Here is a 25,812-nt window from a genome sequence, read left to right as displayed (position 1 = left end):
CAACAATAGTCAGCTAACATGGAAGTAGACCACTTTCCCTGGTATTGTTTCTCCATCATTGCTTCTTCACTAACAGGTGAGTGACAGTTTGACAACAGTCTGTTGTTGTCAGAAATATCATCACTCTGAAATCCACTTGTTCTTCGTTAAGTAATTTACTGCATACCATAAAGAATGCAGAATCATATTATTATTAACCCAAGTAGACCATAAAAAAATGGAAGTGTTAGCCATAGCAGTTGGATAATACTAAACATTAGAGGGGTGAAGTGTATCAGAGGAAATAGATCTACAGTTGTTCTAAATGATCCGTAAAACCTAATTTTGGAAATTTCTTATGGAGAGAGATTGCTGCCACAATCTCTCTCCAAGCCTGATGCATTCATCCATACAGTGGCAGGTCAGAGCATTGTTGGGATCAGTTTGTCTCCGTCTGGGTTCGGTTGGTGAACTCGATCAACAAAATCCCTAGAGCCTCTGTAGCTGTCAGTATAGGCAAAGCCTTTTGGTCGGAAAGACCTGGGTTTAATTAATTTGATATGAACAGATGCAATTCAAACATAATAATATTAGAATAAGTTGAATGGACAGGCTTTAGAAAAAGTTAATGAATATAATGATATGGCTATTTTGCTGACAGGAAATTTAATCTCAAACAGCTGGCAAAGCTCAGCAAATTATAGGCTTAATTAATAGAAGCATGAAGGAAAAAAGAAGTTATGATGCTATTATAGAAGATTCTGGTCAAGTCAGCATTGGATTTTAGTTCGCAGTTTTACTCATCAAGGTTTTTCATGGATATCAAAGAAATCACTGATTAACTGTGTGGAAGAATTATATTATCATTGTTATGATAATTGGTTGGTTACTTGAGATCAGATGAATTTATTTAACAGCACATGGAGAAGAAATTTAATAGATGTTTATAAATTAATTCAGGATATATATAATAGCAGGTTGCTGCCCTTGGCTGAATTGGAATCTGCTAGAAGATAAAATGAAAAATAATCAAGAGGAAAGTGAGGACAAATATGTCAAGTTCACTTTTTACTACACAGAAAATATTTGGAATGGCATTCAGCAGTGAGTTATAGAAACAGTACATTTATGTAACTTTAAGCAAGAATTAGATAACTGTTATGGTGGTTGGAGCAGAGGTTAATTAAAATTTATTTATAATGATTACTTAGTAATCATTCCTGACTCATCTTAGTCAGGAATGATTCAGGAGTAAGGATGAGTCAAATCTTTGCACTGCACTGCAACTTGTTGATATTGCTGGTAGCATTAAATAAATTATCAGTGCAGTGCAAAGATTTCAGAATGTATCCTAAAAATAATTTTTATGGATTTGCAGCAAAAGATGGAAATTAGCAGCTCTTATACTAAATACAACTGAAGGTTGCTCTTGACAGAAATTGACTGCATTCAGATCTTAAGCAAACACAATTATCATTGTTATTTTATGTGTAATTTTTGATTCTTGTTTCATTTTTGCTATCCATTAAGTTGCAGTTAAGATATATTGACATAACTCTTACAAAGATTGTTGTAAATAGCAAATTAAGACTTGCATAATAAATTTTTTTCTTGGTTTAAATTGAAATAAATTATATACTTTTGCACATTATTTTGCAGTATACAGAAATAAATAAATTAAAAAAAAAAAAAAAAAATATATATATATATATATGGGGTGCTTAAGGGTCAAAGCTGTATAACTGAGAGGAGACCTCCACATAGCCTTTAAAGGAATGCGGAGAACCGACCAGGGCTTCTGACCTAATATCCAATCCTCACCTTCTCGTGGTGCACCCTGCTGGGTATCTACTTTGATACTGAACGAACGAGGATGGGCTGGCAATTTGGGATTTAGCCGACCAAATTGTATTCTTATTGGTTAAACCAAAATAAAAAATGATGGTACAACATGACAAAATTTCATGCCGGCTGGGGCGTCGCCCGGTTAAACAAGGCCCCCGTTGTTTTCGCCAGGGAACCAGGGCGAACAGCGAAAAGTCAGCTACTGGAACAAATCTGAAAACAAACCCCAACTCAACATCACCAGAGTTAAAGATCGGTACTATCAACGTAAGAAGCCTGAATGGCAAAGAAATGGAGCTAGCTGAGGAATTAGATAAGTACCAGATCGACATAATAGGGGTGACTGAAACAAAAAAGACCAAAACTGGTGAGATCTTTCTGAGCAATAAATACAAAATGTTATATTCAGGCAATAACAATCAAGGAAAAGAAGGAGTAGCCATAGTATTCAACACAAAATACGAGGCTAATCTTCTTGAATGGCAGTCAGTCTCAAGTAGAGTAATGTGGGCAAATATGAGAATGGGGAACTGGACAATGAGACTTATTTGTGCCTATGGTCCCACAGAAGGTTCTACTAAGGTAGAAGTGGAGGAATTTTTTGAGGCTTTAGAAAAAGCAACTGACACAATGAAAAAGGAAAAGTTGGTCCTTGTTGGGGATCTAAATAGTAGAGTAGGAAATGATTGTGAGACATACAAAAATATTTTGGGAAAATTTGGAGAAAAGAGCAAAGCTCATAATAATGGCAAATATCTGTTGGATTTCTGCTCAGGACATGGACTGGTTATTACTAACACCATGTTCCAACATAAAAATGTGCACAAATTCACATGGAGAGAAGAGGCTAGGAATAAGAAAAGTCTCATTGACTACGTTATTGATGATAGTGATGTTTTCTCCCTGGTGCAGGACACCAGAGTGTACAGAGGATTTGAAATTGGAAGTGATCACTATTTAGTCTTGAGCAGGATAAAATTGAATTTCATATTGAAAAGAATAACATGTAAGAAAGTTTTAAAGCGAATAAAAGTTGAGCAGCTCTCAGATGTAAACTGTAGACTAAAATACAGAAATATTATTGAAAAGAAAATGAAAGAGTTTGAGAACAGGAATCAAACCTTGGAGATTCAGTGGCAAACTCTGAAGGAAACATTGATTGATTCTGCCAGCGAGGCATGTGGTGAGGTGGTGTGCAAAGATAAAAAAATCAGAACTCCCTGGTGGACACAGGAAGTTAAAGAGGCAGTGAAGGAAAAGAAGAAAGCATATCAAAAGTTCCTGGCAAATAAGTCAGCTTTTACTCTTACAGAATACAGAGACAAATGTAAGAAAGCTAAACAGTGTGTAAAACTAGCTAAACAAAAGTCATGGGAGGACTTTGGCAAGAATATAGAAAATAAATATCAAGAAAGTGGCAAAATATTCTGGAGGTTGTTGAAGAAGCTTAGGAATGGAGGAAAGAGTGCTGTAAAAGGAATTAGAGATGATAAAGGTGAAATGAAAACAGGAGAAAAAGATATCCTTGAAGTATGGAGTAATTACTTTGAAAAACTGCTAAATGAAACAAGCAGTGATGACAGCACAGTGATAAAAAACACTGACCAGGCATGCAGTCAGGAATACATATCCATACTTGAAGTAGAAAAAGCCATCAAAGGCTTGAAATGTGGAAAAGCAGCAGGAGTAGATGATATTCGACCAGAAATGCTGAAGTATGGTGGTATAAGAGTCTTACAGTGGCTGCACTGCATAGTTCAGAAAGCCTGGACAGAGGGACGAATTCCCGATGATTGGAGTAGAGCTCTCATAGTACCCATATATAAAAAGGGAAATAAAACTGAATGTGAGAATTACAGAGGTATTTCCCTACTGAGTGTTCCTGGCAAGATATATGCAAGTATACTTGAGAAACGGTTGAGAAGAATTGTGGAAGAAAAGCTTGGTGAAGAACAAGCTGGATTCAGGCCAAATAGAGGCTGTCAGGATCAGATCTTCACTTTACGACAAATAGTCGAGAAAGCATGGGAATATAACAAAGATCTGTATTTAAGTTTTGTCAATTTGGAAAATGCATATGACAAGGTGCCAAGAGAGAAGCTATTCAATACGCTGCAGTTATATGGTGTCAATGGGGCATTTTATCAAGCAATACTTAGTCTTTATTTGAGTTGTAAGTCAGCAGTTAGAATTGAAGGAAGTACAGGAAGATGGTTTAATGTTAAATCTGGTGTGAGACAATGATGTACATTATTTCCTCTGTTATTCATTATCTATATGGATCACATTATGAAGGAAAGTGGTATTAAACCTGATATCAAAATTGGAGATGTTAATGTCAGCTCTTTGCTTTATGCGGATGATGTTATACTTCTAAATAAATCCGCTACAAGTCTGCAAGATTCTCTGACTAAATTGAATAGCTGTTGTAATAGATATGGTATGAAGGTCAGCAATAAAAAGACAAAGACAATGAAAATAGGCAGAATCATTGAAAATGTCAACTGTGTTGTGAATGGAGAACCTCTGGAACAAGTAAAACATTTCAGCTACTTAGGCACAATTTTTACTGAAGATGGTAAACTAAATATAGAAATAGACAACAGAATCAGCAAAGCTGGTATCGTGGGAAGTCAATTGAATAAATTCATATGGAATAAGAAAGAAATTAGTCGGAACACTAAATTAGCTGTATACAAGACTGTGTTCAAACCAATTTTAACTTATGGATCTGAGAGCTGGGTCAGAAGTAAAACACTTGACCAAAGACTAGAGACCACAGATATGAGAGTCCTGAGAAAGATTAGAGGCGTGAACAGATGGCATCAATGGCAATATCATATTAAAAATGAGGATATTAGGAAAGAACTTGACATTGTCAGCATCCAGGAATGCGTTAGCAGAGCTAATCTCAAATGGTATGGTCACTTAAATAGAATGGGAGATTAAAGATTAGCAAAACAAGTGTTCTCTGCCAGGTTGGCAGGAAAACGACCCAGAGGAAGACCAAGATATAGGTGGATTGATACGGTACAAAGTGCCTTAGACGATAGAAATATAAGATCTGATAATGTTGGAGTCTTGACAAGTAACAGACTGATTTGGAGGAAAATTGTAGATAGGAAGTTAGTAATGATGTAATTTTTTTCATGTAGTACTGTCATATCCTGTACACCCCTTGAGGGTACATGGCAGGAATTTGATGATGATGATGATGATGATGATGATATATATATATATACACACACAGTAGGTGTGGCTATTAAATAATGAGACATGGTGTGCCGTGAATGAACTTGAAGGTTCTAGAAATAGTTGCGATAAGCATTGTTCGCTGTCGCTCGTAGTTAGTTTGTAGGCAGTTATAAAAGTAACACGTGAAGTCATTTTGCCGGCATAATGTCTAACGTTAAACTCCAGCAGTGCATTAATCTCAAATTCCTTGTGAAATTGACAACCGAGTGTTTGAAACTGTTGCAGAAGGTGCACGGTGATAATATAATGTCGTGCATGAATGTTTGAATAGCACAAACACTTTGCTGAAGGTCCAGAAAATGTTGAAGATGACAAATGACTGGTTCACCCTGTCAAGGCAGCAACCGAACAAAATGTTGCGAAAATTAATGAAATAGTCTGCGACGATAGCCAATTAAGCATTCGGGTGATAGCAGACATGCTGCATGTATTGCAGTGCATTAATCTCAAATTCCTTGTGAAATTGACAACCGAGTGTTTGAAACTGTTGCAGAAGGTGCACGGTGATAATATAATGTCGTGCGTGAATGTTTGAATAGCACAAACACTTTGCTGAAGGTCGAGAAAATGTTGAAGATGACAAATGACTGGTTCACCCTGTCAAGGCAGCAACCGAACAAAATGTTGCGAAAATTAATGAAATAGTCTGCGACGATAGCCAATTAAGCATTCGGGTGATAGCAGACATGCTGCATGTTGATAAGGAGACTGTATGACAAATTTTGCATGAGTAATTGAACATGAACAAAGTCTATGTTCAATGTTTAGGAGTAGAAAGATGTCTAGAAACAAATTTGTACCGACATAATGGAATGGCTGACAGCAGAGCCGGCAGCAGGAGAATATCATCACATTGTGATGAGACATGGATTTTCCAGTACTATCCAGTAACAAAGAGACAATCGATGCACTGGAAAACTCCCACATCACCAAGAATGAAAAAAGCAAAAATGAGCAAGTCAAAACTGAAGTCAATGCTGATCGTTTTTTTCTATATCAATGGTGTGGTAATGCTTGAATGGGTACCAGAGGGTCAGACAGTTAACCACCATTATTACCTTGAGATTCTGGCCAAGCTGAGAGAACGAATGAGGAAGAAGAGATCCAATCTGTGGAAGAACAGTGCTTGGATTCCCCATGAGGACAATGCTCCAGCCCACAGTCCACTGTCTGTAAATCAGTATCTGGCTGATAAGAAGATCCCAGTGTTGGACCATCCACCTTAACTGGTAATTAGTTTACGGAATTAACAACACATATAAAGTATATTAATTAAAGGTAACTTTAATGAATAACTTCTATATTTCGGCAACGTCACGTTGCCATCTTCAGGAACATAAAGATATGGTATGTGCACGCAGACACTAACACAAAGCAAATGAGGAAGAAAGCAAGAAACTAATATTGTTCCTAAAGTCCTAATGGTGCCCTCTGGCGGGCTAATTTGGTAGTCTTGGCAGTTGGGCTGAAGTTCTCATAATGTAAGTCTCCCGAATTTGGAGTAGTTTCATGCACTCAAATTTGTTGAGGATAGGAACGTTTTTTAGAGCTGTTGAAGATTCTTTGAATAATCTTTCGTATTTAAACTTGCTGCGATGAATTTTTTTTGTTTTCTTCCAACGAATTTTATGGTGGGTATCTAAGGCATGGTCTGCCAGCCCAGAGCGACTGTACTGATGAAACCGGTACAGCCACTCTGGGCTGGCAGACACCTTACTTGCTGGACTTAGCTTCATGCAACTTTTGCCGTTTTCTAAAGGTGAAATCTGCATCGAAGGGCACCCATTTTCAGTCAGTGGATGATGTAAACAACAAAACGGCAGCACTACTGAAGCAGATAACATCTGATGACTTGCAGCACTGCTTCCAACAATGGAAAATTCATATGCAACAGTGTATAGATAGAGGAGGGAAGTATGTTGAAGGGGATAACAATTAAGTTGTACAATTGTAATAATAAACCACATTTTTGCAACCAGTCTCGTTATTTAATAGCCACACCTTGTGTGTGTGTATGTGTATATATATATATATATATATATATATATATTTCTTTAATTAAAAAAAAACAGATTTTTGTGAAGTAATAATTAAAACTTAAATCCTAATTTAGAGGTTGGAAGAGTGAACTTCATCTGAATACAACTAAAATGACAAGGTACAGAGAAAAAGAAATTGATAAAGGAATATATGATGAAATTCATATCCCAAGGAAGGTAATTAATGCAACTATTTCTGTTAGGTACAGAGACTGAGAACAAAAGTTATAATAATGCTAAAAGAACTGTTTATAAGCTTCTAGTTTGAGTAAAATACTTGCTTTAAATAAAAAATGTTGATATTTATTAGAAATGCTATTATATTGTTTATGGTCATTTGGTCACTTAGTCATCAATGGAGCCAGTCTGGTATGGGAGACTTCAGAATCAGGATCTGCTCTGTGGCTGTTGTCTTCCATTTAAGTTATACAAGTATATTCCTCTTGATTTTTTGACATTTTACAATATGATGATATAATATTGAGGCTATTGCTCCATTGTAAACACTATGTCTATTGTATACTTGTAACACCTTATATTTATTTATTTTTTTAGCTTTGTTAATTTCTTCTTTAAATCTTTTTTTACTTTTCACTTTATATAAACTTCTCTATATGCAAGATATCCTCATACTAAATATAGTAATTCTATGAACTTATCAGACCTTCTAAAACAGTCTTTCATGACATAGTCAAATTTGCATAAAAAAATAAACTCACATGACTTTTTATCAGTATAGTGCACTTGTTCACATTTCCTTTACAGATTCCCTGGCTTCCCTTTCGTATCTGGTCTTGGGCTTTTCACTTGGAGACTTCAAGAACACCGACATTCATCGACTAATGGCTGGCAGAACCTGGAGCACAATTTCATTTTAAACTTCGGGTGAGGGTCTGACAGTTGAGGCTTCATTGCCCACTGGCGATGCATTAGGTCGAGCGCTGCAGCTCCCACTGTAATAAATCAACTCCTCAGGTTTTTCCTTGCAGCATCATTCGAACGGGACGAAAGTCGTGGGGCGACGATATTTTCTCCTCTTTTTCTCCTGGCGTCGACCTCGATCCTTTTTCTATGGTGCCTTATATTTGGTTTTCCCGGAACTCTGGATGAAAGTTCGAGACCCCTGAATTTTCCTGTGCAAACTTTGAACGAAGGTTTGAGACCCCTGTACTTTCTCACGCAAACTCTTGACCTTCTTTTAAGCGTAGACTTCTCCTAAGTGCACCTTTAATCCTTTTTTTCAGAATAGCGGAACTGCATCTGATGTATACTGCTCTCTTTTACCATTGGCCTTGAAGGCAGTATTGGACTGGCTTTGGAGACAATAAGTTTCTTTTTCACTCTATACTAAATATTAACATCAATACATTTCTGATTTCAAAGGCATTGCCCTTGAACTTAACATTTTAAGATATCTTCTGTTTACACTATTTAGCATGTTAATTCCTCTGGGTTTCTATACATGGATTTTTGGTATTACTTACATAGACAATTACAATATTTTTCTGATTTCTACAGCATTGCCCTTGAACTTAACATATTCATATATCTTCTATTTACACAATTTATCATGCTAATTCCTGTGAGTTTTAATACATGGGCTTTTAGTGTTATTTACATATAAAATTACAAGTTTACCTTTGTGAATTGTGGATGTGACCCCTGTAAAAGTCGATGCAATAAAAAAATGGAAAAAATTTACGCTGCATCAAATTTTACAATGACATTTTGTTTGACAACAGCATTTATTGATGGCCAAACAAAACTGCTTTACTTCATTCATTTTATTTATTATATTAATTTAGATTCTGAAATAAGTTTTTATTTAGTTTTTTAAAAGTTATTTTCATATGATTCAGAAATTAAAGAATTCATTAAAAGGCTAGCATGTGCAGGAAAATGCCCTCTTTTCAGTCTGTAATGGGCAACATTCATAATCCCTTGAGGATTATGAACGTTGTGTGTAACCAGTCAAATTTTGTTAAGCCAATAGGTAATACGAAGAATAAAATGTTGTATCACACATAAACATATATACATATAAACCTATCCTCCAAGAAAATACAATACCAGGGGTTCCACAGGAAGATGTAGACGCAATTTATCAGGAAATCAGTACAATGAGTGTAGGCTGAACAATTATTATGGGAGACTTTAACTATTGAGACATCAATTAAAGGGAGAAAAGAGGCATGGTAAGATGGAAGTGGGATTTATACAGTTGCTAAGGGATAATTACATGAAACAACATGTTATGGAGGGGACAAGGGGTTTGAAGCTGTTGGATCTGATAAAAGCATCAAAAGATGTATCCATAACTAAGGTAGACACTGCCTCCAATTAGAGAGAGTAACCATACGGTCTTGTTTTGGGAAGTTCTCACTGATGCCTATAATTTTTTGGCCAAGTTGAGCTGACCAATGCCAAAAAAACTCAGCACCCTTATTCCTGATACTTCTTGCATTCATGTCCATGCATTCAACACCCCTTTCTACCCATAGTTACCCTTGTGTAATGGCATTATCAACCCATTCAAATTGAAGACTTGTGAAATCCCATTCGGCATTGTATAATCATCACTGTACACATGCTCATTTATCACAGGGGTGGCCAGACAAATGCTTAATTTCATTCTCCCTAATATCTCTAGTTTCTCTGGTTTTGTACTACCAACTCTCACCAAGCAACACTTTCTCCAAGCATCTAACTCCAAAACCATTTAAATGTAGTCCTTTGGGCATGTATAAGTTCTTTCGTCCATTGAATTCACTTCATACATCAATTAACTGCACAATCTTCTCTTTGGCAATCATGGCCCTTCTTCTCAGTTCTGCCCTATCATACCAAGGCAGCAGACTCACAATCTTTACTTTCTTACTCTTCATTTTTGCTTTCACTAACAACTCTTTCATATCCTCTCTCACTGCATATTTCTCACCTTTCAAATGACTTGTGCCAGCCAATACAGTTAACTCATTTACTTCATTCCTCTGCATACTTACAGCATCACTATCATCCTTTATCTTTGCACCTGGAAAACATGCTTTCATCACTTTCTTATTATGTCATCGAATCCCCATACAATATTATCTCTTTTCTCATTTTTTAGCTTTTCCCATTCACTCCTTTTTTTATTCTCCATCCTTCTGTACCATATGCTGATCATTTCTCCAGTGGATCGAGCTTATTTGTCCCATGAAGGAGTTGTTAGTAATCATGTAATTTTTTTCTGCATTAGCATCTCATCATCATCCATATTACTTTCCACCACTTTCTTCAAACTCCCATTTGTATTTTGTGTACTAGCATTCACTGTTTCTGCTACATTTTTCACAACACTTTTGACAATCTGGCCTTATATCCTTATTATCAGTCACTTCATTCTTTCACAACTCGCATTTCTTATACTAGCTTACAAAACATTTCTGACAGATATTTTCTCCATTCTGGCTTTTACACCACAAACCATTCACTCTTTGCAATGAATACATTAAGAAAATGCTACATTGCATTAAATCCCATACATTGATATCAATATCAATGACTTGGTCACCATTTTCTCGTACACATCGGTGAAAAACAATTCTGAAAAATATGTCACTTAACAATAGTTGACTAAGCAACACAACTTAACTACACAGTCAAAATTAAACAAAATACTATCATATGTATATAAAAAATATGGCTCATATCTACTAAACAATAATGACTTAGCTGAACAACACATGTACCACATCTGCTACTAAGGACCACCCTAGTGCCCTCCGTTATGAATGATATGTTAGTAGAAATGTGTGAAGAGAAAGGAATGCAGTTTGTTAATGTGTGGAAAAAGGATTGAAGAAAGAATTGAACTGCATAAGAGTGATGGACTGCATTTGAATGGTTTTTGTGTGAGTAATTTGGAGAGGCTGCTGCGGGAAGTGAGAGTAATGGGTGCTGAGAATGAATCTGAGCAAGTAAGAATTGTTGCAAAAGAGCTGGAGAGTAACGAAGGAGAGATTGAATTGGTGCTTATGAATGAAGAAATGGGTAGCATGATTGTAAAGAATGAGAAAACAAGTCTGCAAGACAAACAGGAAAATGGGATAACTCAGGTTGGACAGGGGAACACAGTGTGAGAAAGGTTGATAATCTGAGAGGATGTGAATGTGTGTGTGTAGTATAGGGAAGATGACCTGAGATGAAGGGATAAACAGTTGGATTTGAAGAAGGTTTTGGAATGAGTAAAGAGAAAAAGAAATGGCTCGAGGAAGTATAGAGAAGGCACATCTAATAAGTGGTATCAATGAAACTTGCTATTGATCAAGGAATGAGCTGTTATGTTTGTATACAAATGCTAGAAGTATCAGAAACAAGGGAAATGGAATGGTTACATTGATTAAGTTCACCCAAAAATTGTTAGAATAAGTGACACATGGTTGAATCAGGATGACATCCTGACAGGAATACAGAAGGATGGATAAAAAGGGAGGTAGAGTGATATTGATAATAGAAAAAGAGTTATATTCATACAAGGTAGAATGCAAGGGGGGGAATTAGTGGTAATGGTTTTGAGGCAGTATAGTGTAAGATAGAGGTGAATAGAATGAAATAAATACATTATAGACCTGGAAATGTGGAGGGTGACCAGGAAATGTGTAAACAAATTTTCCAAGCAAATACGAAAAGTATGATCGTTATGGGTGATTTTAATATACAATAATATAGATTGGGATGACGAGATAGCAACTGGAAGTAAAGAAAATGAGTTTGAGTTTTTGAGGGACAACTACTTTTAGGCAGTATGTAACAGAGAGCACACAAGTATTTTTTTCATGTACAGATAAAAATGTAGTTTGTCCTTAGTTTTTGGACACCAGTGTTTGTGTGCATACACGCTGTACTTTAATCACCAAAATTCCAGACAGCTCTTTTTTATATTGCCTGCTTCACCCCTTACTTTCACCATTAACATAATGAGCCAGTGGCCTTTGTAACAATGACATCATACTCCAAAATGAATTAGAAAATATCATAACTAATTTCACTAGTGACGGATACAATTTTACTAATATAAAAAGATTTTTAATTCTCCTTTCTGATAACATTACAAAGGAGAGAAAATAATATAAAAAAATGTCTAATGACTAACTGAGAACATACTGACTATTTCAAAATAATATCAGTTCTTTGCATTATGGGAACTTAAATAATCAAAAATTATTTGCCAAATCCCATGTACTAATCACTTGTAAACTGGTATTCAAACTACTCTTCCTTATCTGTTCTCTTAAAAATGATGTTCACCAATTATCAATATAGGGAGTCTACAGGATCTGCTGTCAGTATTGCCTAGTAAACTTGTCTGGTATGAATAGTCTGACAGATCTGCATCTATAAAGAAAAATCAAATGCAACACTACATACTTGTAGATCATTATGAAAAAAGCAGGTCATGTACTTGACACCTTTTATGCAGTAACAAAGAGAAAAATTTTTACTTTAAGAAGACATCATTTCAGAGCTGAAAGACTATTCTGGAAATCAGCATAAGCTGCACAAAATGCTGACATCATTAATTTAAATAAATTTGGCTGTCAGAACTTATTAGAGATTTAGGATATTGTCATCATTTGCCAAAAACAACATCAAAAAGGCCACTCTTGACTTCGCCCAGAGATCACATTCAGGACAGGACACTAATTTAAATATTCCATGCTCTTATTCCTTTTTTGTGTTGTGTGCCATCATGATTATGTAGTGATTGCTGTAACCTTGAGAATGCCTTACTAAATCTGGAGACAAAATATTGGTAATGAAGTATTTTGTTCTTTTACCTGTTCTGTTGTGATAAGCCATTAAACCTTGAGAGTAATGTATAGTGAAAACATAACATACTTGTACTACTGTATACTAAACAATTGGGAAGTTAGTATTACCTGTTATCTCAGTGTTTTTTAATAGTTTTAATAGCTACTGCAAATTTTCAGATAATATGTTTGAAACATTTCAGATATCTTATTTGTCCTCAACCCATCATTGTACTAAATGTTGAAATGTAAAAATATATTTTTCATCATCATCATCATCAAATTTTTGACATGTACCCTGGAGAGCACAAGCTGACTTATTTGCCAGGAACTTTTGATATGCTTTCTTCTTTTCCTTTACTGCCTCAACTTCCTGTGTCCACCACGGAGTTCTGATTTTTCTATCCTTGCAGACAACCTTACCACATGTCTCTCTGGCTGAGTCAATCAATATTTTCTTCAGCATTTGCCAGTGAATCTCCAAGGTTTGGCTCCTGTTCTCAAATTCTTTCATTTTTTCTTTAATAATGTTCATGTATTTTAATTTGAAGCTCACATCTGAGATCTGCTCAACTTTTATTCACTTTAAAACTTTTTTACATGTTCTTATTGAATTTCGTATTGAAAACAAGTTTTCAATATGAAATTCAATTTTATCCTGCTCAAGACTAAATGGTAATCACTTCCAATTTCAAATCCTCTGTACACTCTAGTGTCCTGCACCAGGGGGAGAACATCACTATCAACAATAACATAGTCAGTGAGACCTTTTTTTTTATTCCTTGCCTCTTCTCTCCGTGTGAATTTGTGCACTTTTTTATGTTGGAACATTGTGTTAGTAATAACCAGTCCTGAGCAGAAATCCAACAGATATTTGCCATTATTATTAGCTTTTCTCTTTTCTTCAAATTTTCCCAAAATATTTTTGTATGTCTAACAATAATTTCCTGCTCTGCTATTTAGATCCCCAACAAGGACCAACTTTTCCTTTTTCATTGTGTCAGTTTGCCTTTTCTAAAGCCTCAAAAAATTCTTCCACTTCTACCTTAGTAGAACCTTCTGTGGGACCATAGGCACAAATAAGTCTCACTGGCCAGTTTCCCATTCTCATATTTGCCCACATTACTCTACTTGAGACTGAATGCCATTCAAGAAGATTAGCCTTGTATTTAGTGTTTAAGCAGATTAGCCTCGTATTTAGTTTAGTGATTGTCATTGCCTGAATATAACATTTTGTATTTATTGCTCAGAAAGATCTCACCAGTTTTTGTCTTTTTTTTTTTTTTTTTTTTTTTGTTTCGGTCATCCCTATTATGTCGATCTGATACTTATCCAATTCCTCAGCTAGCTCCATTTCTTTGCCATTCAGGCTTCTTATGTTGATAGTACTGATCTTGAACTCTGGCAATGTTGAGTTGGGGCGTGTTTTAGGATTTGTTCCAGCAGCTGACTTTTTGCTGTTCACCCTAGTTCCCCGGCGAAACAACGGGGGTCTTGTTTAACTGTGTGATGCTCCAGCCGGCATGAGATTCTGTCATATTGCCATCATTTTATATTGTACTTTAAGCCAATAAGAATACAATTTGGTTGGCTAAATCCCAAATTGCCAGCCCATCCTTGTTTGTTCAGTATCTAGGTAGATACCTAACAGGGTGCACCACAAGAAGGTGAGGATTGGACATTAGGTCAGAAGACCTGGTCGGATTTCCACATTCCTTTAAAAGCTATGTGGAGGTCTCCTCTCAGTTATATAGCTTTGACCCTTAAGCATCTCAAATAAACAAATATATTTGTATATTTTATATTTGTGAATATTTGTATGTGAACGTGTATTTATTTATTTTCAAGAATGATTATTACATAACACATCTATGGAATCTTAGCACAGTATTTTTATGTTGAATGCATATGTAGTTAGCAGACAAAAGATAAATGCATACATATGCTTGCTTTTTATAACAAAAAAATATGTTTCCTGGAGGAAGAAACCCTGCTGCCTCCATATGAGATCAGCTAACTCACTGTCATTTGAAAAATCTCCTATAAAGATTCCTTTGATCACAATAAGAACTGATCTCCGATATTTTTCCACTTGAAGGGCATGTGTCCCATTGTTCTTTAAACTGCACTAAAGAGCCACTGAAAATATATAAAAAAATTTTTCTCCTTCAAAATTCATTAGAACTTTATTGGATCCTGCTTGTTCCTTGCTTCCATATCTGTGATACTGCTTGATTATACTTGGCAGTCTCCAAAATCTATGTAAAATCCATTGTCTTACAGTTAATTGACAGTCAGTTTAATCTGTATGTTAATGATATTGGGGAAGATTTGAATAGGGATATTCAGTTGTTTGCAGATGATGCAAAATTGGGAAGAACTATCAGTAGTAGAACAGACGTTGTGGCTTTACAAAAAGACTTGAATAGACCGAGCGAATGGGATAATTAGTGGGGTTAACAGTTCAATGTGGCAAAATGTAAGGTTTTTAAATTTGTAAAAGAAAGATGGAAATATAGAATTTACTCTTGGTGGGAATATATTGTTGGAGGTGGAGAAAATAGATCTTGGGATGATGGTGAATGAGGATCTAAAATTTAGGGGCCACATTGCCAAAATTGTGAGGACAGCACTACAACTTAAATACATTGACTGGTAGAAGCAAGGAGATTCTGGTTCCATTGTATAAGGCTTTGATAAAGCCACATATGGACTACTGTGCTCATATTTGGTCACCTGGTTTCTCAAAGGATGAAGAGATATTGGAAAAGATCCAGAGGTGATTGACTAAGGTAGTTTCTGATCTCTGGAATATTGAATATGAAAAAAGGTTGAGAAGATGCAATTTGCAGAGTAGTGGATAGGAGGAAGAGGAGTGATATGATAGAGACATACAAGTTGGTAAGGGATTGTTATAGGATTAACATTGAAGAAGTTTTTCATAAAATTGTTGGAGATTGGGGGGGGGGGTACAAGAGATCATCCCTGGAAGCTGTATAAGGAAGATATGAGCAAGTGAGAAGCAGGTTCTTTGCATGGAGAGTTGTGAATGATTAGAATGCATTGCCTGAGAGTGAGGTGTTTGCAGAGAATTTGAATGTGTTTAAGGCATGTATGATGAGCTGTGTGTATGACAAAGAGACCTTCTGCAATGACTCTTTGACTTCATAGGGGTTCTGGGATAATAATAATAATTGGATTCGGTAAAACTTGTGCTGCTTCCAGGAACATTCTCTTCAGTTCAAAGCACTATTAATCATTTTGAATAACCATCATTGACTTGTTGGGATATATCATTAAAATACTGTTCGATCCTTGGTGAGTAAAATATTGTGTGGCAAATAGATTTTTGCATAATTAATTGACTCTTGATAATAATGAAGAACTTGACAGAAAAATACAGTTGGCTCCCACCCATAGCACCATTATAACAAAACTACTGAAACGTCCCAAGTGAAGCTCCATATGCATGATACTATTATAAAGAATCCTACATGTTTATAGTTTAGTATTAGTCATTCATATTAAGATGACATGAGACGTACAAGTTTCATTTAATTTAAAATTTAATAATCTTACAAAAAAAAAATAACACACATATATATATATATGTATGTGTGTGTGTATGTATTTATATATATATATATATATATATATATATATATATATTAGGATAACCAAGTTATTTTATAAACTTGGTTATTTTAACTCCTGATCCCAAGTATGCAAACGATTAAGTTTGCGCCTGAAACAAAGTTCAAGTCTAAAGATGATACAACACCAGGGCAACTCATTGTAAAGGTGGGTAAAGCTCTGATCACTATTCTTAGTATTTTCCCATAATGTAAAGCACATCTCACTAGAAGATGTATACTTCAATGCATTATGGGTGGGGTCCCTACCCAGACCAGTTTCAACCTTTTTTGAGGTCTCCTCAGTGAGTAGCTAGACCCTAAATACCAAGGTTATAGTAGTGATCAGAGCTTTACTCACCTTTACAATAAGTTGCCCTGGTGTTGTATTATCTTTAGACTTGAACTTTGTTTCAAGCGCAAACTTAATTGTTTGCATACTTGGGATTAGGGATTAAAATAACCAAGTTTATAAAATAACTTGGTTATCCTAGTAGCTATGTTTCTCCATAGATCAGTACCTATGTTTCTCCATAGGTACTGATCATCTATGGAGAAACATAGTCAAAAGACATCCCTCAGGAGAACTCACGTCTAGAAAACTGCAGGTTCGCTGGTTATGCATGAAGGATGGAAGCAGACTACAGGCAGCCCCGAACAAATGCTATTGAAATGTCTAGCAAGACTAAACAAATTTCTTCAGATCTTTTTGTGGATCATGTCAAAAGGTGGATAATATAAGCAAGATTAGCTGCTGTGGAATTGAGAGTGGCAAAATCTACTAATCATCAATAATGATATTTCTTCTTTGCAAAAATGTTATCAATTACTTGAGTGGAGTTATTTTCTTCCGAAATTTTTTTATTATGTTATATTTATTACATTTGCAGGCATAGTTAGTCAAGTAGAGATCAAGTTCATATCTCATTGTGGATGTTTGTGAAATGTCTTTAGATGAGAACTGAATTTCAATGCTCGATTTGAATTATTTATGTAGTTCATTTATTAACCACCCAACTTATTGGAGGCTTGAAGTTTGATCTTTAGAGTAGGGTTTCTGGATTATGCAAAAAAAAATTAAAAAAATAAAAATAAAATAAATAAATAAATATTAAATGAAAAAACCTTGGCTTACTCACAGTACTAATTTACTATAGGTTTACAACTTTTTGTAGGTGGGGTAACAAAAAAATAAAATAAAATGAACACATAAATTAATTCTTGTATTTGATGATGATCAAGTACTTTTACAAAGAGTTGATTTTATGTAAACAGAAGAACTTCTATTGAATAATGTAAATATTAAATAATATAATATAATACTGTAAATATTGAGTAATGTCGATGATAGTGATATCTTTGGACCATTAATGACCTGCCGATTCACCATATATGGCCTGTTCCACAAACAGGACGGACTCTGGTGAGGTGAGTATTGCTATCCTAAAAGCATATCTTCCCTACTTGGAGACTGTTTGCTGTTATTTAATGATTTAACACAAATTATTCACCAACCAGAATTCCAAATAATCCTTATCATTCTCTCAACACCTTCAAATACGTGGTTGATGTTAGTTCTTCTCCTCAGCCTCTTTTCCATGCTCTACTTATTGCTTTTGCTTTTCCATTCCAAACAGTTGCTCTGATATAATTAGAGATAAGTAATCTTATTCCCCATTCCTGAAAATTACCAACCCTTATCCAAGTCTTGATTTTCCATTAAATCTGTTAAGCAGTCCAAGCTAAAAATGCAGCATGCACTTGATGACTCAAGCTAAAGATTCCAGCCTCTCACTCAGCTTTCATCGCAGCCCTAGAAAAAAAATATATATGAAAAAATAAAAAATAAAAAAAATAATAATAATTTATCAGCAAATGTGGGACTAACTTTGTAAGGGCCCAAATGCACTAAATGTGTTCGAATGGCATGAGCCTTCTGGTTATGGTATAGTGTAACATCTCCTAAAGATGAAGCAGACCTCTAGGCATCAGTTTACCTAAGACTGATTTTTGTATAGATGACCAAGCCAAATCTCCTTCTACTATTCCACAAACCATCCTCAGTATGCCTCTTCTGATATTTTGCCAGAAGGACAGAAAAATATGCAGTAACCTTGAAACTAATACATCCCCAGTCCAAATGATATCCCTTCAGTTGTGCTAAAGCCTGTGCCCCATAATTAATACCCATCCAGTGTTGTCTTTCTATACTGCCCTACTCATCTGGCATCTGTGCAACAGCATGGAAGCTTTTATCTATTGTATTTCTAAAAAATAGTAGATAAAAGTCAGTCATTAAACTATTATCCCATTTCCTTGCACCTCAGTATGCTCAGAAATTATGACCAAGTCGTCATCATCACTACCTAGAGACTCATCAGTTAGTTAATGATCACCAGTATGAATTCTGGAGAAGAAAAAATACTAAAGAAGATAAAAAGAAAAGAGAAGATAAAATGATACAAAAAACAATAGATAACAAAAATATGAAAGTACTATGAAACAATCTCCCAATTGGGAAAAAAATACTAGAACATGAATATGGATGCGATATCAGAAATAATAAAGGCATAGCAGAAAGGACTAGACAGTATTTTTCAGAATTGTATTACCACAAGCACTGTTGAAAATACTATTACATGGAAGCCAGAAGAACAGGAAGAAGAAAAGGAAAATATCCTAGAAATGCAAAATTTTGAAATAGAACAAGCACTGTGAAAGATATGAAAAATAATAAAATGCTAAGAGAAGATGAAATTACAATAGGACTCACCAAGAGAAATATTAGTGGAATAATGAAAAAATCTGTTTAATAAATGTCTGAAAGAGAAAGATATATACCAAACATCTGGAACAGTACCATCATGATACTGTTGTTCAAAAAGGATAATAAGGAAAAAGCTCAAATTATAGACCTATAAGCTTGCTGTCACAAGTATATAAACTGTTTATAAAAAATAATAACAAACAGAATCATGAAATTATTGGATGAAGCTTGGCCTAATGAACAAGCTGGATTCAGAAAGGGGTTTAGCACAATCAACCATCTGCGGATATTGAATCAGCTAAGAGAAAAATGCAGAGAATACAACTTACCGTTACTTAGGTTTTATAGATTAAAACAAGCCCTTTGATTCAATTGAAAAACAAGCACTCCTAATAGCAATGAAGAAACATGGAATAAGTCAAAATTATATACAGCTAATAAACAAATTATGAAAAAGCTACTGTTAGTATCCTTATATATGAACGACCAGTTCCAAATAAATAAACGAGTGTGCCAAGGAGATACTATTTCACCAAAATTATTGAAAGTGGTATTAGAATATACCCTGAGTGAACTAGATTGGAGTGACAAAGAGATTAATATTAATCATTAAAAAAGTAAATAATTTACAATATACTGGTGATATTGTTGTAATAGCAGACAACAAAAGAGAACTAGAAGAAATGATGAATGAATTAAATATATTATCAAATAAAGTAGGATTATACATAAACTATGAAGAAACTAAAATAATGACAAAAGGGAAACAGAACAACAAATAACAATAGACAATAACCAAATAGACCAGGTACAATGATATGTACATTGCAAGAACTTTTACATTAGAAAACATGTTGAGGTTTTACAGATCAGATGGTGAATACTGTTTTGATTTTTGTCTTTCCTTTGAAGATTTGTGTTTAAATCCCATCTGTGATACAAAGAACTTCAGGACTTTTTGAGCCCAGGGGTGATTAAGAAAGCTGGTCTTATACCACTTGTATCTTTCTTTCTTATATCTTACAGGTTATATACATCTTGCCTGCGAAAGGTTTCTCCTCTTACAAAACAAGCAAACTGGTCAGAATATTTCATGCAATTAAAATGTAAAATACCCACAATCCTAGTTGCTTCAGCAATAATTTAATCCAATATCCTTTTCCATACTCCTTGATTTATACTTTGTCATTCTCTGATCTTTTAATTTTGTTAAGTTTGTAGCATGCCTTCCATGCCATCAGCTAGGTTTCATATGCTTTTAGAACAATGCTTTAGAGAATATAAAGGACAAAGCTTTTTTTTTTTTTGTAGAGTCCATTGACTTGATATAATTTCATCTGGTATTTATTACTGTGCCCTCCCACCCACTCATCCTTTGCTAAGATATGTATCAAGTATATGTCATATGAAAGTTTATAAATCCACACTTGCTATTGTCCAGGCATAGTTTGGCTCCCAACTGTAATCCCTGCCTGAGGCATGGGAATACTATGGCAATGGGGCAGCTGCCAAGGGTGCTGTTATCAGAAAGGCACCAGTGACAGGATATTTTACCAGTTATCAAAATTGTCACACTAAAAATAAAAAAATATATTCCCCAAGGGGAATTATAATTATCTACCTCATGTCCATCAAGATTTTAAAATTCATTCAAAGACTACTGAACTGTTTAACCACCCAACCTGCCAAGACTTATACATAAGTCCAGGTTATCATGGATGCGAAGTGCATATTAAAATTGTAATACCATTGATATTACATTATGATGGATACGAAGTGTAGAAGAGTGGTGTATTTTATCCATATTGACGGCGACGTGGTTAATGCCAGTAGTGATGGCTCAACCCCCCAAGGATTTTAGCAAACTACTAAAATGAGTACAAAAAAAATTTGTACTCATTTAGTACAAATGTACAAATTTTGTACAAATGAGTATAAAGTTACAAAGTGCCAAAAACCTAGCTACCCTACTAATCCTTGCTCTCTCTAATCTCTGAAGGAAATGCCTGGTAGTTTGCTAAAATCCTTGGGGGGTTGAGCCATCACTGCTGGCATTAAACAGTTCAGTAGTCTTTGAATGAATTTTAAAATCTTGATGGACATGAGGTAGATAGCTATAATTCCCCCTTGGCGAATATATAATGTTAGATACAAATCACTTTATAGAGATGGTAGGTCTATTATTGATGAACCTTTATATAGAATGGTACTGTTAAAAACTAAAATGAATTATTATTTAGATATCCTTTTTATGTTAATTAAGTGAATATATGAAGTATATTTCTGCAGTTATTACTTGATTTCATTTTTAGATAACATCAATTTGGGATGTTAACCAGCCCAATTTTTTGCCTGCTTTTAAAGAAGTTGATGTGATAGGGGTTGTATTTTCTGTGACCCCTCCTCCAGGAACTTCAGGGTCAAATCATGTCGTGTATCTCACTGATGAGAATTTAAACTTCTTAGCTATTCGTTTTTGGGGAGGAATGACTGTAAGTTGCTTTCTTTCTATACTTTTTTTGAACTAGATTATGAATTGTGTGAGTAGTTTGTATAGCTGTTGGCACACCAGCATTACAGTGATAGTAGCTTCTCATGCATAACACCTGTCTATTTGCATCTAGTATCTGTTAAATAAGTCAACAATTAAGTGACAACTGTGTAGTAAGATAAATTAGCAAATATATATATATAAGAGAAATATAATAAGAGGTAAATGAACATCATCTTTCCTTTATGTTTAGGTTCAGTGATCTGTCATGGCCAGCTAACATATTGGCTTCCCATAAACCTGATTAATTGCTACAGTAGGCTGGTTAATTTTATCTGTGTAATCTGTCTGGCTGTCAGTTGTGTATATTCTTGGACTAGTTTGTCTTTGCAGAATGAAACCTAAGTTACCAGGAAGGTGGAAAACCTTATTATGTCCAAATGAGATTGGCTGAACTCACCTTTAGTGAAAAGCTCTTATAAGATTCTTCACATCCTATATGGGATTCTTATATCTTGCCACTACTAATGCACAGCTACAGAGGCTCAAATCCAGAACAGAATACAAGACAATGAAATAACAGTTAGCATATGTAAAAAAATTATAGTCTTTATTAACTCCAGATGTATCGTGGAGCATGTGTTTCTTGGTCACAGCTAAGTAAACATCATCATCATCAAATTCCTGCCATGTACCCTCAAGGGGTGTACAGAATATGACAGTACTACATGCAAAAATTACATCATTACTAACTTCCTGTCTACAATTTTCCTCCAAATCAGTCTGTTACTTGTCAAGACGCCAACATTATCAGATCTTATATTTCTATCGTCTAAGGCACTTTGTACCGTATCAATCCACCTATATCTTGGTCTTCCTCTGGATCGTTTTCCTGCCAACCTGGCAGAGAACACTTGGTAAGATTTTGAAACACCTAAATGCAGATACCAAAGAAAACATAAAATTAAACACCGAATTGAAATTAGAAGAATTTCTAAAGTACTACACAGAACTGTGGACAGACAAATATTTTAAAAAAGACAACTGGCAAACAATTAACGAAAATGAAAAGGAAATAACTGAAGAAGAATTAGAAATCAGCCTGAAAGAAACAAGAAACGGAAAATCACCTGGAGAAGATAAGCTAGGTACAGAACTATATAAATACGCAGGAACAAGATTCAAAGGAAGACTCTTATTATTTTTAAATAAAATTTACTCAACTGGTATCCCCCCAATAGAATGAAAAAAAGCAATTGTGATTCCTATCTTTAAGAAAGGTAATAGAGATGACCCTAAAAACTATAGAGGTATCAGTATACTAAATTCATGTTACAAAATATACAGCAGAATCTTAAATAACAAACTAATGAAATATTCCGAAAACTTTATTCTAGAGGTACAAAATGGATTTAGAAAAGGACGATCATGTATAGACCCAGCCTTCTGCCTAAAATTAATAATAGAGAAAAGAAGAGAATATAATTTAGAAACACATATTGCATTTATTGACTTTGAAAAAGCATTTGACAAAGTTAAAAGAAACATATTATTTAACATATTAAAAGAAAGACAAATACCAAATAATATCCTAAAAGCTGTCACAAGTATATATGAAAATAATCAAATACAAATAAGATTAAATCATGAGCTATCATATACAAGAGATAAACCAAGGGGTCCGACAGGGATGTCCCCTCTCAGCAACTCTTTTTAATATCTACTTAAATGAAATAATAATAAAATGGAGTAAAAATTTACATCAAGGAATTAAACTTTCACCTACAGTTAACTTAAACAGTCTCCTTTTTGCAGACCACCAAATAATAATTACAAATTCTGAAGATAACTTACAGAAAGCTATTTTAAATCTAAATGAGATATCCAAAGATTATGGTATGATAATATCAACGGAAAAATCAAAAACTATGGCCTTTAAAGGACAAGATCCAGCAAGAACTAAAATAGTATTAGATAACAAGATCTTAGAACAGGTGAATTCATTTAACTACCTAGGATGTATGATCACTTATGAAAATGAAAAAGATATAAACATAAAAATTGCAAAATATTTAAAAATAACAGGAGTAATTAACTCTATATTTAAACCAAACCTAGTTCAAAAACAAACCAGGCTAAAAGTATACCATACATTAGCCCTACCGGTCTTAATGTATGGAAGCGAAATCTGGACAATAAAACAAAAAGACAAACAAAGATTAACAACAGCAGAAATGAAGTTTATGAGAAAAACTGCAAAGTATACCATATTTGATCACAAAAGAAACGAAGATATTATGAAAGAATTAAACCAAGAACCAGTAATTGAAAAAATTAAAAAATATAAACATAGATGGATGGAACACGTTCAAAGAATGAAAACAGAAAGATTACCAAAACAAGCCTTAAAGTACAAGCCATTAGGAAAAAGAAAACCAGGACGTCCTCTTAAACGATTCAACGATGACTTCTAAGGGCGGAACAGGCCATACTAGGCCTAAATCCTTGATATATAAGGATTTACTGTATATTTAACCTGTTCTATTTAAGTGACCATACCACTTGAGATTAGCTCTGCTAACGCATTCCTGGCTGCTGACAATGTCAAGTTCTTTCCTAATATCCTCATTTTTAATATGATATTGCCATTGATGCCTTCTGTTCACGCCTCTAATCTTTCTCAGGACTCTCATATCTGCGGTCTCTAGTCTTTGGTCAAGTGTTTTACTTCTGACCCAGCTCTCAGATCCATAAGTTAAAACTAGTTTGAACACTGTCTTGTATACAGCTAATTTAGTGTTCCGACTAATTTCTCTCTTATTCCATATGAATTTATTCAATTGACTTCCCACCATACCAGCTTTGCTGATTCTGTTGTCTATTTCTATATTTAATTTACCATCTTCAGTAAAAATCGTGCCTAAGTAGCTGAAATGTTTTACTTGCTCCACAGGTTCTCCATTCACAACACAGTTGACATTTTCAATGATTCTGCCTATTTTCATTGTCTTTGTCTTTTTATTGCTAACCTTCATACCAAATCTATTACAACAGCAATTGAATTTAGTCAGAGAATCTTGCAGACTTGTAGCGGATTTATTTAGAAGTATAACAACATCCGCATAAAGCAAAGAGCTGACATTAACATCTCCAATTTTGATATCAGGTTTAATACCACTTTCCTTCATAAGGTGATCCATATAGATAATGAATAACAGAGGGGATAATGTACATCCTTGTCTCACACCAGATTTAACATTAAACCATCTTCCTGTACTTCCTTCAATTCTAACTGCTGACTCACAACTCAAATAAAGACTAAGTATTGCTTGATATAATGCCCCATTGACACCATATAACTGCAGCGTATTGAATAGCTTCTCTCTTGGCACCTTGTCATATGCCTTTTCCAAATCGACAAAACTTAAATACAGATCTTTGTTATATTCCCATGCTTTCTCGACTATTTGTCGTAAAGTGAAGATCTGATCCTGACAGCCTCTATTTGGCCTGAATCCAGCTTGTTCTTCACCAAGCTTTTCTTCCACAATTCTTCTCAACCGTTTCTCAAGTATACTTGCATAGATCTTGCCAGGAACACTCAGTAGGGAAATGCATCTGTAATTCTCACATTCAGTTTTATTTCCCTTTTTATATATGGGTACTATGAGAGTTCTACTCCAATCATCGGGAATTCGTCCTTCTGTCCAGGCTTTCTGAACTATGCAGTGCAGCCACTGTAAGACTTTTATACCACCATACTTCAGCATTTCTGGTCGAATATCATCTACTCCTGCTGCCTTTCCACATTTCAAGCCTTTGATGGCTTTTTCTACTTCAAGTATGGATATGTATTCCTGACTGCATGCCTGGTCAGTGTTTTTTATCACTGTGCTGTCATTACTGCTTGTTTCATTTAGCAGTTTTTCAAAGTAATTACTCCATACTTCAAGGATATCTTTTTCTCCTGTTTTCATGTCACCTTTATCATCTCTAACTCCTTTTACAGCAC

The 25,812-nt window shown here is 34.8% G+C and overlaps 1 protein-coding gene across 1 annotated transcript in view; it reads left to right on the top strand.

The window, feature by feature from the left end:
* LOC150100122 (breast cancer type 2 susceptibility protein-like) overlaps positions 1-25,812 on the top strand; it is a 244,572-nt gene that overhangs the window by 196,832 nt on the left and 21,928 nt on the right. Inside the window, exons 13-14 of the mRNA XM_090402598.1 lie at positions 7,193-7,295; positions 21,622-21,801. Coding sequence (XP_090258724.1) covers positions 7,193-7,295; positions 21,622-21,801 — 283 coding nt within the window. The remainder of the gene's footprint in view (positions 1-7,192; positions 7,296-21,621; positions 21,802-25,812) is intronic.

Source organism: Typopeltis vanoorti, chromosome 13 (assembly GCF_054136105.1).
Source record: "Typopeltis vanoorti isolate ZY-2024b chromosome 13, IOZ_Tvanoo_1.0, whole genome shotgun sequence".
NCBI lineage: Eukaryota > Metazoa > Arthropoda > Arachnida > Uropygi > Thelyphonidae > Typopeltis > Typopeltis vanoorti.
The sequence above is the reverse complement of the archived record's forward strand: the minus strand, read 5'-3'. Positions and strand labels throughout refer to the sequence as shown.